At 40.7% G+C, this 17,040-nt stretch overlaps 1 protein-coding gene across 2 annotated transcripts in view; it reads right to left on the bottom strand.

The window, feature by feature from the left end:
• Positions 1-11,549, bottom strand: part of DEPTOR (DEP domain containing MTOR interacting protein) — a gene marked incomplete at its 5' end in the record, with an annotated part of 151,916 nt that extends 140,367 nt beyond the window's left edge. For both annotated transcript variants that reach the window (XM_079722703.1, XM_079722704.1), the window contains one exon: positions 11,428-11,549. In XM_079722703.1, the coding sequence (XP_079578829.1) occupies positions 11,428-11,549 (122 nt within the window). The remainder of the gene's footprint in view (positions 1-11,427) is intronic.
• Between the last annotated feature and the right edge of the window lie 5,491 nt (positions 11,550-17,040).

The following is a 17,040-nucleotide window of genomic DNA, read 5'->3' as shown; positions in this document are numbered from 1 at the left end:
GCCAGGTTTCCCATGATATAAGCTGTTTATCATCTCTCAGACTCATGTCCTAGGTCTCTGGCCTATGTCTTTCTTTTGTCATTGATCCCTCTTGCCCTGCAGGAATTTCTGAGTCACTGATCTCCCCTGTGCTAGATGCATGGCTTCCATTCCTAAGTGTCCTTCTCTGCCATAAATGCATCTGCGACACTCCCCCGTCCTTAGATTTTCAATAATTTCTTTTCCATTTCTCTCAATTTTTATACTTACTGAATTATACTGCATCATTAACATATGAATGTATTAAATTATTTTATTATGTATCCATATTTTAAAACAAATTTATTATGCAAAGATATACGAGGCATGAACTTCATGTAATATACGTTACTTGACCTTTCCCACCCTGGCATCCTTGTAGATCCCACTCCCCTAAGGTATCCACCCCTTCATGAAATTACTTTTGCTTCAGGACAAATACAAATGGAACAAAGGACTCTTGCCTTAAGCAAGTCCAGAAATGTTACCTTAAGATTAATAGCCTTTTTATTATTTTGCACTTGGTTTATTTCACGATTTGGAAATCTTAAACCATAAAAGTGAAAATAAAGTTTCTGATCCACAGTAGGCCAAAAGCGTGCTTGAAACTCTGAGAGATACAAGTGATGACAGAGGGAAGTCTGGAAAATGAAGGTCCTCCTCTTGTCCCCAGCACCTAACCCAGTGTCTGGCATCTAGATGGACTTTGGAAATTATTCATAGAACTAGTGATGAGACACTGAGAGGACTCCTGCCTGGATATGGCAGGACAGCAGAGCCCTTCATGCTGCTGTTGAAACAGGTTTTGGCTTCAAAAAGTAAAATCCAGGGGCTTCCCTGGCGGCGCAGTGGTTGAGAGTCCACCTGCCGATGCAGGGGACACGGGTTCGTGCCCCAGTCTGGGAAGATCCCACATGCCGTGGAGTGGCTGGGCCCGTGAGCCATGGCCACTGAGCCTGCGCGTCCGGAGCCTGTGCTCCGCAACGGGAGAGGCCACAACAGTGAGAGGCCCACGTAGCGCAAAAAAAAAAAAAAAAAAAAAAAAAAAAAAAGTAAAATCCAACCTTTCCTTCAGCTTTGCAACACTTCTGCTGAGTCCTGGAAAGGAAAGGGAGGTAAGGACTCCATAGATGACAATTCTATAGCAGAGTATCATAATTCTAAGGATACAGTATTATTTCAGAAGAAATATAATTATGTATGCACATGGTATCAGTTGGTTATTCACATCTCCTGGATTTCCAGTTACGGGAGTGAATACATTGTTTGAGTCGATTTTCTGTTTCTTGCAGCCAAAAGCATTCAAAGATATCCAGATAGGGGTTTGGGTTTCACAGATATATGTCTTAGTCAGTACTCATCAAATGGTGCATTTCATTATACATAAGTTTTATCTCTTAAAAAAAAAAAAGAACCTTGTAGCAACATGAATGGTCCTAGAGAATATCATAGTAAGTGAAGTCAGTCAGACAGAGAAAGACAAATAACATATGATATCACTTATACATAGAATCTAAAAAAATGATACAAACAAACTTACTTACAAAACAGAAACAGACTCAGACATAGAAAAAAACATGGTTACCAAAGGGGAATGTGGGGAAGACCGATAAATTAGGAATTTGGAATTAACAGATACACACTACTATATATAAAGTAGATAGTTAAGGACCTACTGTATAGCACAGAGAACTATAATCAGTATCTTGTATCACGTGCTAAAGCAAGCACAGTGGAATGTTAATTGTGGAATCCAAGCGGTGGAGAAAGGGGCATTCACTGTAGAATTCTTTACACTTTTCTGTATGTTTGAAATCTTTCGTAATAAAATGTTGGAGGAAAAAGCTCTAGTTCACTCTTGTTCCTTATATTTGAATGTCCTTAAATACTCTGTGATAACTTTTGGCCCTTGTAAGTATGGTAGTAGGATAAGTGTACTTTATCATGGCAACTAAGGTCTATTCATCCTCTCTCATGAGGACAGGTTATACCCACTGTTAGGTTTGACTATCAGAGTCTACAAAACAGTCATTAATAAAGTAAATTCTTTTTTTCCCCAATATTTATTTATTAATAAACACTTATAACACTAACTGCCTGGCATAGTTTTAAGTGCTATACAAATATCAACATATCATTCTAAGACCAATTTACTGAAGTCTATTTTCATCACCACTTTACAGACTAAGAAACTAAGACACAGATTCATGAAATAACTAACCCAAGGTCATCCAGCTGGTAAATAACAGAATCAGGGTTTAAGCCGAGGCATTCTGATTCCAGTCTATACACTCTTCAGGCCTGTACTTTCAATCCAATATAATCAACATGTGATCCTTTTCAGCAACTTCATCTGTGATCTCTGGTTATTTCAAGAAAACCTTAGAAACCACAAATAAGTCATGCTATTTGGTACAGACCAGTAATGAGCAAATTTTTTAAAATGTATTAATAGTTATCTTTTTATCACTTCATCTGTTGTATCTGTGTTGTGTATGTATGTGCTTCATTTATTGTTTTACTCTTTAATAAACTTATTTTAGAACAGCTTCGGATTTAGAGAAAAATCGTAACCCTTCTACAATCCAAAAGTTCACGCTTTACTGGACTCAGTATATGTGCCTGAAAATAGTGTGCAAACCATATAAAAAGAATTGCATCTTTTTTTTTTTTTTTTTTTTTGCTATACGCGGGCCTCTCACTGTTGTGGCCTCTCCCGTTGCAGAGCACAGGCTCCGGATGTGCAGGCTCAGCGGCCATGGCTCACGGTCCCAGCAGCTCCACGGCATGTGGGATCTTCCCGGACCAGGGCACGAACCCATGTCCCCTGCATCGGCAGGCGGACTCTCAACCACTGCGCCACCAGGGAAGCCCAAGAATTGCATTTTAAACAGAAAACTAACCCAGGATCCTCAACAGAAAATGTGCTAAATCCTTTTTTAAGATGGAAAAAAACAATCCTTTCTTAACATACCCTTTTTGTAAATTTGCACATTTATACACTGGTTGTTCTTAAACCAGTACCTCGTTATATATCTCTACACTAACCCCCTCCCAATCACCCTTGTTTTTTTGTTTGTTTGTTTGTTTGTTTTGTGGACACACCACTCATAGTGTATTCCTCCAGAATTTTATAACTTGTTAGAAAATGGCCAACTTCACACATAATAAAAGCACAGGGACTAAGCTAACTGTAATGAAAACAGGATAGCATGAAATGAGGCTTTCTCTCTTAACGAGAGAATGTTCATTCTGATCTTCTTTTGTTTCTCACACTTTAAGTCATGATCAGAGAAGCTACTGGGCACTCTGTACCAGAACTGGTCCTTCTGAAGCCTACCTGATCTGCCACAAAGCACAAGGTTCGGTTCTCTGGGGCTGTAACAGTTTCACCACTCAAAGGAGAGCCTCACAGAGCTGGATGATCAAAATAAGGCCAGGACCTAAGTGGGTGCTGAGCCACAGTTTACTTCAATGAAAGGAACCTCTGGGTAAATATCAGAATCAGAAATCTGTAGGTACAAGTGTTGCAGGGAGACAGTGTCATCAGGATTAAAACAAGTAACAAACACATACCAGCACCAACAAGAAAATCACCAGAAGCAGCTAAAGGTTCCAAGTGGAAAGATTTGAGCCTTTCTCTGATGACACTAGCTGCTATCTACCTCCTCTGCAGCTGCCATGAGCTTCCCCCAGCTGGAGGCTCTGGCATTTGTCCCCTCTTGCCACACCCTAGCAACAGCTGTTATCAGAAAACTGCACAGACGAAGGGATATCTTGTCCCCCACTCCCAGGTGTGTTTTCTTTCTCCATCTCGCCTCTCCTACTCAACCTTAAAAATATTTGAAAAGCTACAGAAAAGTGACTCTTTGTGCAGATGAGAGTATATTCCTGTTCTCTCTGAACTCTTCCAGTTTGGGGCCATCCCAGCCCTGATGAAAATAGTTCCTGTTGCCCCTGCTGGCACTGCCACGGGAACAGCTGTTTACAAGCAGGCTGTCTGATCCGCTAAGCTCTCTCCCCGTACTCCGTCTCCACTGGTGTTCCCCCAGCATCTAATAATCCATAAAAACAGTCACTGACATAAGCTTCCAAATTTGGTTAAAGCTGATAATACAGGGACAAGGATCCCAGATCTGGGACCCATCTCTCCTTGGTAGATAATGAGGAAGAGAGAAAAGTGTGATGACTTACTAGGTAGAAAGAGGGTTGATGATTGTTTCCTTTGTCTCTTCCTAATCACTAAACTCATAGACACCAACAATTTAAGAGCTGCCACCTAATAAAGGGACGTGAGTTCCTGATCCAAATAAATACTAGAAATTCTAGGACAGGAGAACAATCATCCATCACCTCTCATTCTCTTCATTTGAGGTGTGTTTATTTAATAACTTATTTTCAGGTTTATTGATTCCAAAGTCGACAGAAGCCAGAACCTAAATATCAGCATTGGCCTTTTAGAAAAGTAACCACAAACATATTACTCAGAAACAATTAACACTGCACTCATTTCAAAAACAGGTTTACGTAAGAATAAGTGCATGAAGGTGTAAAATAATTCCACAATCATGTATTGAGCACTTACTAAGTGTCTTCCATTTGCATGAGGGTTTTGGCAAGTGACCAAGTACTTTCCCAGTCTCTCTCTCCAGGGGAGAAAGCAGTCTTTACTGAGCTTGCTATGTGCCAGGACTGTGCCTGCTGTCCCCACATCCAATGTGTGAAGCAGAAAAGATGTTCATAGGAACAGGGTCTGTATATGAGAAAAGCCTCTGGTGTAAAGGCAGCTCATCACTCTACACGAGGCTTGTCTGCACTGACTCCAAATACAGTCATTTGCCATTTCCTAAAGTTCTCCCTTTTTCATCTGAACAGGTGGTAATTTCCCAAGGCCAGGATATCCTCTCTGCTTATTAGAAGAATAAAAGCATATTCCTCCTGCTTGGATTCCTACATTTCAGTAGCAGCATCTGGGCAGTAGCTTTCCCTCTATTCCCTTTGGTTACAATGTCTAGTAGAGCTAGGCTTCCATATTAACGGACACCAGTAGGGGCTACCCCCTAAGACATTCTCTAAGCCAATTTTGAAGTTCCTTAAGTTCAAAGTGCAATAAAACAAACTACAGTTGACCCTTGAACAACTGGGATTTGAACTGCTCAGGTCCACTTATACTTGGATTTTTTCAATATAAATACTACAGTACTACATATTTCATGTTTGGTTGGATCTGTGGATGGGGAACCAGGGATACAGAGAACGTCTGACTATAAAGTCATACTCGGATCTTCAACTGTGCAGAGGGCGGGTGCCGTAACCTGCGCATTGTTCAGGGGTCAGCTGTATTTCTCCTTGTTCTGTTCTGTATCTCTACATTCCATATCTCATATTTACTTTATTGTAGATTGGCCTTTGGTTCCAGAAGCTGATTTTTACCTTCTATCTGCATACTGCATTAACATTGGCAAAGCAAATTCAGAAAAGCAACTCAATACTGATTTAACATGTTTTTATGAAAAAGGCAACAGCAAGGCTGTAGGAGTCTGGAAAGGCAGTCTGGTGTAGCAAAAAGGCAATACATCAAACAATTTGAAAGAACTGCAATTTCCTACAACTTAGCTAAAACTCATTGCCTCGTAAATTGCTTTTAGGGACCCAGCTTTAATGACTGGATAAGACTGTTGTAATTAACATATTTAGTCTAGGTAGATGAGCATAACCGAAAAGCTTGAGGTGTTTTCTCTCTTAATTAAGCATCCCTCATTACATTCTTAATTCTCCCCCTACCCCACTCCCATCCTCACAGCTGGCAAAACAGTGAACTGTAATTTATCTTCCCATTAAAATGATTACAAATTCAGAATGAGTTCAAATTAAGTTTTTAAAACCATATGGCAAGGGAGACCCACTTTAAAAGTTCTATCTCGTCAAAACATAAACACATCTAGAAATTAATTAGCTTTTTCCCGACAGAAGGGAAAAATCATTTGTCTACTTGCTTGTTTGCAAAAGTTCTCATACCAGAATATCATAGTCTTATATATATGATTCTGTTGTACATTGGTCTTACCCTGACACTTCTTTTTTTTTTTCTTTTTTTTTTCTTTTGCGGTACGCGGGCCTCTCACTGTTGTGGCCTCTCCCGTTGTGGAGCACAGGCTCCGGATGCGCAGGCTCAGCGGCCGTGGCTCACGGGCCCAGCCGCTCCGCGGCATGTGGGATCTTCCCGGTCCGGGGCACGAACCCGTGTCCCCTGCATCGGCAGGCGGACTCTCAACCACTGCGCCACCAGGGAAGCCCACCCTGACACTTCTTAACCCTCTAAATTGTAATCTAGCATTTTGCTTAAGAGCAAGAACTCTCAGCTCTAGAGCTTTCTGGCTGAAAACTCTATGGCCAGTTAGCTTGCATACTTCATTCCTCAGTTTTCCCATCTGTAAAATGAGGCTAACAAGTATATCTTCTACACAGAGTAGCTTATAAAGCTTAAAGGCATATATATGCTTTTGATAATATATATTAATATATATATATTTCTAATAGTATATATAAGCACTTGGAAGAGTCTTTGGCAGGTAATATATGCCATATAAGTATTATTGTTATTATTATCATGCCTACCATTACCACAGAGAGAACAGTGATATTCATTGGCCTTCTTTATTTAAATGCTCTATTACAAACCACTTTCTTGCTAAGTATCTCTGGGATTAATCTATAGAAGAAACATAAGGTGGATTTTGGATGCTGTAATTAGACTGTCAGTTATGATTGCATGACAAATTTCAAGATAAAAGATTTATATATAAAACATAAAAATAATGATTTAAAAAGTCATCGTATGAAACCTCAGTAATATGAATGATTTTTATATGGTTAATTATCTTCAAATCAGGAATGTTCTGAGACAATTTTCTGGACTATTTATGGTATATTTTCTCTGTGCTGTATCAAGAATAATACCATAAAAAGATATATGTAAAATATCAGTCCCATCTGGTGTGGCAGTAATGTGTTATCAAGTTAATGATAAATATCATCGCATTCTTTGGCCAATCCAAAAAGAAAACATAAAGTTTATTTTTAAAGTTTTAATATTTTGTCTTTCATCACTCTAATGTGTCATCCAAATGCATTTTTGTAGTAGTTTTATTGATATAATTCACACACCACATAATTCACCCATTTACTGTCTATAATTCAATGGTTTTTCAGCATATCCACAGAGTTATGATATCATCACCACAATCAAGTTTAGAACATTTTCATCATCCCCAAAAGAAACTCTACACCCATCAGCAATCACCCTCCATTCCCCCTCCCCACTGCCACTGGCAATCACTTTCTGTCTCCACAGATTTGCCTATTCTGGACATTTCATATAAATGGAATCATATTGGGTTGGCCAGAAAGTTGTTCGGGTTTTTCCGTAACATGGAGAACCCGAATGAACTTTTTGGCCAACCTCCTAATACGTGTCTTTTTGTGTCTGCCTTCTTTCACTTAGTATCATGTTTTCAAGGTGCATCCATGTTGTAGCATATATCAGTACTTTATTCCTTTTTACTGCTGAATAATACTCCCTTGTATGAAAAGACCACACATTATTTACCCATTCATCAGTTGGTGGGCATTTGAGTTGTTTCTGGTTTTGGCTATTACATAAAATGCTGCTGTGAAAATTTGTGTACAAATTTTTATGTAGACATATGTTTTTGTTTCTCTTGAATACATACTTAGGAGTAAAATTGCTGGGTCACATGGTAATTCTATGTTTAGTCTTTGAGGAAATACCAGAATGATTTCCAAAGTGGCTGCATCATTTTACCTTTCCACCAGCAGTGTGTAAGGGTTCCAATTTCCCCGCATCCTTGCCAACAGTTCTCATTATCTGTCTTTTTGATTATAGCCATCCTGGGGATGTGAAGTGGTATCCAAATGCAGTTTTAAGATACAAAAATACTCAGATACATTGAGCAAGGAAGTAAAATCTTTTACGACAAGGGAAAGCACAAAGAGATTAGGAAAAGGATCCTGCAGTCAGGCTGGAGAAGAAAGCAGGAGATGTTTTTAAATGTTACTCAATTTCATATCCTTATGCAACCAGCTGCCCTTACCAAAGTGTCAGGATTACGGAGCCAACCCCCAATTTCACATCTGGAGCTTATAATAATCATAGCAACAACTACTCTTGATTTATTGATTTATTTTACAAAGTTCCTTCCCACGTTATACTCCATTTGCTCCAACACCACAGATCTTACGTGGGAGGATATTATTATTCCCATTCTGCAGGCCTAGTCGCTGAGGCCCAGAGTGGCTAACTGGCTTGCCCAAGCAAAAGTAGTTCAAAATAGTGGGCTTCCCTGGTGGTGCAGTGGTTGAGAGTCTGCCTGCCGATGCAGGGGACACGGGTTCGTGCCCCAGTCCGGGAAGATCCCACATGCCACGGAGTGGCTGGGCCCGTGAGCCATGGCCGCTGGGCCTGCGCATCCGGAGCCTGTGCTCCGCAACGGGAGAGGCCACAACAGTGAGAGGCCCGCGTACCGCAAAAAAAAAAAAAAAAAAAGAGTAGTTCAAAATAAATACATACATACATATATACATACATAAATAAATATTAAATTAATAAAATTCACAGAGCTGGACCTGGAAGCCAAACTTTGTATTTCAAATCCCAATCCTGGTGTCTCCTTTCCTTACCACCTTCATTCACTTCATCTTTGATGACCCAGAAAGCAATGGAAAGGAAAGAGAAGGCAGAGAGAAGCAATTGTCTGTGTGTCTGTGAGTGTGTGAGTGAGTGTGTGTGTATAGCAATTAGAGGCAGTAGGCCTGGACATCACAAAGTCCCCACAATCAGCCAGTGAGAAAGCAGTTAGGGATGTGAAAACATGTTGTGACAGTGACAGCCAGGAGGGCTGCATCCCTACTCCTTTATGAGAGGTTCTTCCGGTAACCAAGAAGCTAGGGGCATACATGGCCACTTAAACCCCTAAATTCTGAATATTACATTATCTGTATTTACAATAGTATATTTAATTATATACACTAGTTATTCAAATATTCGAGTAATTACTATGTACTCTGTACTCAGCACGGTGCAAAGATGGTAGAGATTTTTAAAAAGCAACGATGACAGTTTCCCAAAGTAAAATTAAGCAACTAACATTTACTAAGCCTTTTACATGTAGCATCTCCTCATTTAGTCCTCACAAAATTCCTGCAAGAGAAGTAAAACGGAGGCACAGAGAAGTTAAGTAAATTGTCCGCAAGTCACAGGACTAATACATGGTGGAGACAGAAATAAGAACCCAGGCAGCCTGTGTTCTTAACCACCAACCAATCCTTTCTGCTAGATCTTGCTCAGCTGGAAGTCACGTGTGGTGACACACAGAGACCAATAACACTCGTTAATTCCAACAACCATCTTCAATACATGAAGCCCAGGGGAAAACTCTCACAACAACCCTATGAAGTGCTATCTTCGTTGCCTTTCTACAGATGAGGAAACAGGCTCAGAGAAGTGAATTAACTTTTCCAAAGTCACAGAACTATAACAGCTAAGGCTGGCATGGTGCATACTATATCCCAGGCACTGATCTAAGCACTAACTCATCTAATAATCCTCATCACGATACAGAGGTAGGCTCCATTATTACCCATCATTCTTAGTTAAGTAACTTGTCCAAGGTCGCACAGTAGTAAGCAGCAAACCCAGATTCACTCTGGTTTTAAAGTCCTCCTCAAAACAACTTAACAATGTTAACTCTTGGCAACAAAGTGGCTGAGCAGAAATTCAAACCCAGGTCTATGTCACCCGACTGCGAGACAGCCCTCTATCTCCTTACCGACACACTAAGGCTACCCCTCAAACTTGCTGCCGTGCAGTGGGGTGCCTGGGAAGAGGAGAAGTGCTCTGGCGACCTCCCCAACCAAGGAAGGGGTATTTAAGCATCTCGAAGGAGAAAGTGCTTTCTGTACAAACAGAGGCACCTTGCAGTTTATTATTTTAAAGGAAGTGAAACGTACCCAATTGAGGAGCAGATAAATTATTAAAGTGTTTCAAGGTGAATCAGAAAAGCTTTATTTTGATTTTTTTTTCAGTTAGAAAATCTCTTGATGGAAAAGAAGCTTTTATTCCCTTTAATTCTGACTATACATTAAAAAATCATCGAGGGATAGAAATGCGCAATTTGCCTCTTGTAACTTTAAGCTCAATTAATTCTGACCTCCAAAATTTACTTTCTCAATCTAAGGGCAGCAAGCAGGGTGGTTACCAAACCTTTAGGGATCGTTGCAAGAGTCTCTCTCCTTCGGGTCCTGAAACACAGCATTTTAGAAACCAAAATGAGCCTGGAGATTCAGGCCAAGAACTAGAAGTAAGAGGCAAGCGCACCGTTCCGATGGGACAGGGGCCGGCATGCAAGTTTTGACTCAACCACTGTAAAGCCAAGAGGTTTCTCCCCCTGGCAAACTGATTAATGACCACAAGACGGGCAGCTGCGGAACCGGTCATACCGTAAGGAGAATTCTCAAACATGAATCCAAGAAGGACCAGGATGGGATGGGAATGATAAAGTGGGCGGGAGGGGGCCCCGAATCTGGGGGTAACTGCCTGTCCTGGACGCAGTGACACACATCAAGTCCCAATTCTTGCAGCAGCCGGGGGCCAATGGACCCTGCTGCCCAAAATGTGCGCGCTGGGGGAGCTGGCAGCAGGGCAGCGGAACAAGGTGCCTCCACGCCCCCTTGCGGACCCAAATAATGACTGATGAGTATGTGCCAATTAAGTGGTAGGTACAGTGTTTCAGAAATGTTCTCAGTTTAGCCCCCACCACAACCGTTCAAGGAAGTTGCCGTGATCAGCCCCATTTTACAGATGAAAATACTGAGGCTCAGGGGAGTGACGCCAGACTTGCAAGCCAAAAGTAAAACCTTAAGTGAAGGGGATCTGGTCTGGCTCCTTTTATCTAGGAGTAAAGGGGCTGGGGTTGGGGCCGGCGGGGGGCCCTTCACCCGCTCCTCTCGTTCTCTGAGCGGAAGAGGAGCTAGCTGTCAGCCGGGAGGCCTGGCAGCTCCCGGGTGCCCGGGCAGAGAGGGCGCGCGCGGTCGGCAGCAACGCGTCTGCGGGGCGCAGGGCTGCAGCAGCTGGGCGAGGGCGCAGCGGGCACCGCGCGCCCACCCGCGTCCGCCTCAGTAGCCCCGCGCCAGTCCGGAGTCCTCAGGGCGCCGGGCTGCAGCAGCTAAGCGGGGGCGCGGCGCGGACGGTCGACGCGTCCGCAGGCGTCCCGGAGCGCCGCGCGAGTAGCTAGCCACGAGCCACGGCGCGCGCGCGCGCGCGCGCGACTGCCACGGACACTGGCTGGCAGTGCCACCTCAAGCCTCCCCCGGCACTGCCCCTCATCTTACCGTAGCTGCTCTCCGGTGACCAGGACCTCAGCCATGCGCTCCAGCTCCCTTTGCTGCGCCCCGCCACTCCCGCTGGTGCTGCTGTCGCTGCCACCGCTGCCAGCGCTGTTGCCCTCCTCCATGGTCGGGGCTGCGCCGCTACCTCTGTCTTCGCCGTCCGCCGCGGGTTCGGGTATTAAATCCGCCTGCCCTCACTGAGGCCTCCACCGCCATCTTTGTTAGGGGCCGTCCCGTAGTTCAGACGCGATTGGCTGGAGAGGGAATCCCTTGTGGGTAGGCTGAAGCGCTCGGCGAGTCCGCCCCAGTAACTCCAGCTTGGGGGCGTGGCTGGAGCCCCGCGTGGTCGGAGGCGGGGCCGAGAGAGGAAAATATCAACATCTGGGCGGGGGGGCGGTTCTGAGCTAATTGTGCTGTTTGAGGTCGAATTCCTTGTGGACGTTTTCCTTTACCCACAAAGCTCATGCTGTGGGATCCTGGGGACGGGCGGGGAGGTTACTAGACAAGTGTGGAGGCATTTTTATTATACTGTCCGTGTCCCAAATTGCCAGAGAGTGAAAATAATAATTTAGCTAAATAGTGAACAATGAAGTCTGTACATGTCATTGCAGGGCTTTAAGAAATTAAAGCAACCTCCTCACCAAAGACAGCTTACTTACCTTTCGGTGTAGTCAATAAAGAACGCTGGCCTGGGAATCAGACAGACCTGGGATCCAGCTCCACACCTATAATTTTGCAACTAAATGTGCTTAATCCCCAGTTTCTTCCTTCACAAAATAAAAATAATTGTGGCTATCATCTGTTGACAATCTGCTGCATTAAAGATGCTTCAGGTAGTTGTTACTGTCTTTAACTGCAACAAATTATAAAATTAGTATTGTCCTCGTTTTACTCAGGAAGCAGTTCCGGAGAGATGGGGTAACTTGATCCAAATTCTACATAAAGTAGGAAAATCGTTTAACAGAAGTAGAGGTCCCAGAGATAACGAGATTAACTGGCTGTTGCTCATGTTTTAATTCTGTAATCATTACATAGACTATCAAAAGTTTGCATGGGCTTCAAGCTCAAAAATGAAGTTTCTATCCTGATTCTGTCATTTACCAACTTTGCAAACATATGCTAGTTACTTAACTTTTCTGGGCCTCAATTTCCTATCGATAAAACAGGAATAATTCCTACTTTATATGGATGTTGTGTGGCTTAAATGAAATAACATTACGTAAAATTTCCAAGTACATGCTATGTATTCAATACATGTTCTCTTTAATATCATTACTGCTTTTAATATGAAGAAGAAGAGAAAGGAAAAAAAGAAGAAATTCTTGCCACATACTTTCCATTATGAGTTTTTGATGCTAGACAAAACACTTTCCTCAAGTTATCTCTAAAGAATTTTTTATTATTAATAGGCCTTCAGAATGAAGAAAAGAGAAGTGCAGACCTAGCCCCACTAAATCTCTCTTTGATTTAATGGTTTTAAGCTTTTTGAAAGTGCAAAATGAAAAAAAAATTACCTATTCCTAATTATCCATTGTTCAAGCAACATTTAGTTTTATCCAAAAGCTCTATCTACATATTGTAAATTGTATCACTATTATGATTGTCTTCTGGTTTTTCTCCCTTTAAATCTAGTCATGTGTGGTTTGAATTCAGACAGATTCCTTTACCTGAAAAATAAAAATGAAAAAAATTTTTTTGTAAAATCCTTTCTTGTTTAATAGCTTCTGATAAAAAGTTCAAGATCAAAAACGTTTATCATACAAGTTTATGATAAAAAACTATTAAAAAAAGCACCTTAACATACGGGGAAAAAAATCAAGTCAGTAACATACCTGATATCAGTACTCCAGTGAGAGATAGTGCAGAATTTATTTTTCATGCTTGACGAGAAGGTTTTGTGAGTGTGTGTGTGTGTGTGTGTATGTGTGTGTATAGATGTGAACAGGAAATGGGGAATTGGCATGCTATTATTGTTTTAACCTTTCTTTTGACATATGAGACACACCATGTTCCATTGGGTTAGAAGACAGACCCTTTTTCCTAACTTAGGGAAACGTTAGTGAACTGACTCTTAAGGACATGTGAGCATAAATGCCAAGACTCTGAGCTCTGGAGCAACTGGTCCCAGAATAAAGTGTGATCTATAGGTATTGCTAGATGAGAGAAGGGTGCTGAAATGGCAATTAATCCAAGATCTTCAAAGGGCTAAAAATTCCAGCAGATCTTGGTTTGACTCCTGGCTCCATTAGAGAAAGTTCATTATATTTTCTATGTTTTTTCCCTTCTTTGTAAAGTCGGGATCATACCACCAATCCCACTGGGTTGTTGGGAGGATTAAATAAAATTGAATAAGCCCACTTGCCATAGGTAGAAACTATTAAATGTGAGGCTTCTCCTCCAGTGCACCCTACTCACCTGCTTCATGCCTTCTGGCTGTTTTGGTGTTCTGGAGCCAGTGCTTCTCAAACTTTTAGTAGATAAGGATCAAATGTGTGTGCATGTGTGCTTGCACAGGCATGTGCGTATGTATGTTTTCAATCCACTGAAGACTGACACTATGGTAAAATACAGTAAAAAAGAAATTAAAAAAACATACAAAGCACAAGCCCCAATTTTTTATTGTGTGGTCAACAGATAGAAAATGGTCAAATTGCTATAAACATTTATAAATGATTTCTCTCAATATCTGTATGTCTCAGTGGCTCTCAATACAGGTAATGGTTACCAGCTTGCCGACCACGCTTTGAATAGTTCTGGAAGAGGGTGAGCAGCAATGTGAGAAGATGAGCTTGATTAAAACCTGTGAAAGAATACTGTCAAATACGAAGCTTAATAGCATGTTAGCTATCATTACTGTTATTGCCTCTTCGTATATACCTGTATTATTCCCACCTGATCTTAAAGACAACTCAAACCCCACCTTCTCTGTGCTATCTCCTTGCACTCCCCAAAGTGGTGTGTTGCTCTTGTCTACACATTCTCATAGTATTTGAAGACGTACGTTATTCTTAACCATTAATGGAAGTCTGGAATCTCCAGCTGCCACAATTTTTATTCTCCTTCTGTGAATGGAAGCAGATTGATGGTTTAGCAACATCCTGTCCAGATATTTCTGTTGATTATTTAAGAAGGGAACTTGTCTTTAAAAATTAAATGTAAAGATAGAGAAAATTAAGTATTCACGTGTTCATTACTTGCACCCATTTTCAATATTTTTGTCACTTTTTGTAGTGATAGAAATAAAACATTACAAATAAATTTGAGGTCCTCCAGTCCCAGCCCTGCTCACTCCCAAGTTCTTAATGCTGTAAAGGTGTCAAAAATACTGAATCTTTGGTATATGCTGCCACCTAGTGGTCCATTTTGCAATGACACTAAATGATACTGGGTCTCCTGCAGGAAAAGGGCCACGCTCAGGAAGGCTTCGGGGAAATTTGGATGGGGTTGGGGAGGAGGGTGTAGTTTGTCTCCTTATTGGGCGTGTTCCTGGCTTTTAGTGAGCATGGACTAGGGATACTAGGTATTCTCATTTTCTTGAGACAACACCTCACAAAGAAGAAATGAATTTTCCTAAATCCTGAATGTCTTTCCTATGTCCTGTGGGATCTTCAAGGGTAAGAAAAACATGTTTGCAGTGAACTGAGCTTTAACCTAGTTTGGTTTTACATAGAAACACAAGATATTTTTAAATTTTTAAAATGTAATCTTGAATTGTCCATGGATGCAATTATTGCGTACATCAAGAAAAATTTGTACTTTGTTCTGTTCAGAACTTTACCAAAAAAGTTCATCATTGTATAAAATTGCTTCACCCACCATTTGTGTGGTACCATGAGAACAGCACACCTTTTTCAGTGCATTTGTTAGATATTGCATGCCTGTGTGTGTATTTGCATAGGAATATATTAAGCCAAATTGTAAAATACCAAATATAAAAAAGAAGTGATGGCAATATTCAGTTAAATATTGTCTTAATTCTGTTATTCTAAAATTATTCATTAGTTATAAATATCTGATGACCACACTAGGCCTTCTACTAGAGTCATTTGAATATTAAAATACACATTATTTTGTTATATGTGATTTTCCTTTTCTATTTCTTCCCTATATTTCAGCATAAGGGCATCATATTGATTTTCTTTTAAATAATGCACCTAGAAAGCTTATGTTCTCTATGAGTTTAATGACAAGAAAATAAAGTGAGCATCACATACTATCTATTATTTTTAAAGGGGACATTGAGTTAGATGGGATTGAGAATTTTTTAATGGAATAATAATGTTATATTTATTGAGCTCTTTCTCTGTGACTGGCCATGCTCAAAGGGTTATACATGTGTTAAACAATTATTCCTCAAAATAACCTTGTGAGTTGGCCACCTTTTTCCTTTCTTTCTTTCTTTCTCTTTCTTTTTTTTTGTTTCTTTCTTTTTTGTTGTTGTTGTTGTTGAAGTATTGTTAATTTACAATATTGTGTTAGTTTCTGGTGTACAGCAAAGTGATTCAGTTATACATGTGTATATTCTTTTTCCTATTCTTTTCCATTATAGTTTGTTACAAGATATTGAATATAGCTCCCTGTGCTATACAGTAGGACCTTGTTGTTTATCTATTTTGTGTATAGTATCAATAGTTTGTGTCTGCTAATCCCAAACTCCTAATTTATCCCTCCCCCAATTCCCCTTTGGTAACCATAAATTCTTATTCTGTCTGTGATCTGTTTCTGTTTTGTAAACAAATTCATTTGTATCACTTCTGTTTTGTTGGCTGTGCTGTGCAGCTTGTGGGATCTCAGTTCCCCAACGAGGGATCTAACCCAGGCCCTCAGCAGTGAGAGCACAGAGTCCTAACCGCTGGACCACCAGGGAATTCCCTGTAACACCTTTTAGATTCCACGTATAAGTGATATCATATGATATTTGTCTTTCTCTATCTGACTGACTTCACTTAGTACAATAATCTCTAGGTCCATCCATGTTGCTGCAAATGACATTATTTCATTCTTATGGCTGAGTAGTATTCCATTGTATGTATATATATATATATATATATATATATATATATATACCATGTCTTCTTTATCCATGATTGCTTCCATGCCTTGGCTATTGTAAATAGTGCTGCTATGAACATTCGGGTGCATGTATCTTTTTGAATTAGAGTTTTCTCTGGATATATATTGTAGTTTGTATCTGCTAATCCCAAACTCCTAATTTATCCCTCCCCCCCTTCCCTTTTGGTAATAATAAGTTTGTTTTCTATGTCTATGAGTCTGTTTCTATTTTGTAAATAAGCTCATTTGTAAACTTTTTAAATTGCGGAGTAATATTTCATTGTGTGTATACACCACATCTTCTTTATTCATTCATCTGTTGATGGACACTTAGGTTGCTTCCAAGTCTAGGCAATTATAAATAATGCTGCTATGAACATTGGGGTGCGTTTATCTTTTTGAATTATGTTTTTCTCCAGACATATGCCCAAGAGTGGGATTGCTGGATCATACGGTAAGTCTATTTTTAGTTTTTTAAGGAACCTCCATATTGATTTCCACAGTGGCTGCACCAATTTACATTCCCACCAACAGTGTAGGAGGGTTCCTTTTTCAAGGATGTAT

This window comes from Hyperoodon ampullatus (genome assembly GCF_949752795.1).
Source record: "Hyperoodon ampullatus genome assembly, chromosome: 17".
NCBI lineage: Eukaryota > Metazoa > Chordata > Mammalia > Artiodactyla > Ziphiidae > Hyperoodon > Hyperoodon ampullatus.
Note: the sequence above shows the minus strand (reverse complement) of the source record. Positions and strands in the feature narration are given on the sequence as shown.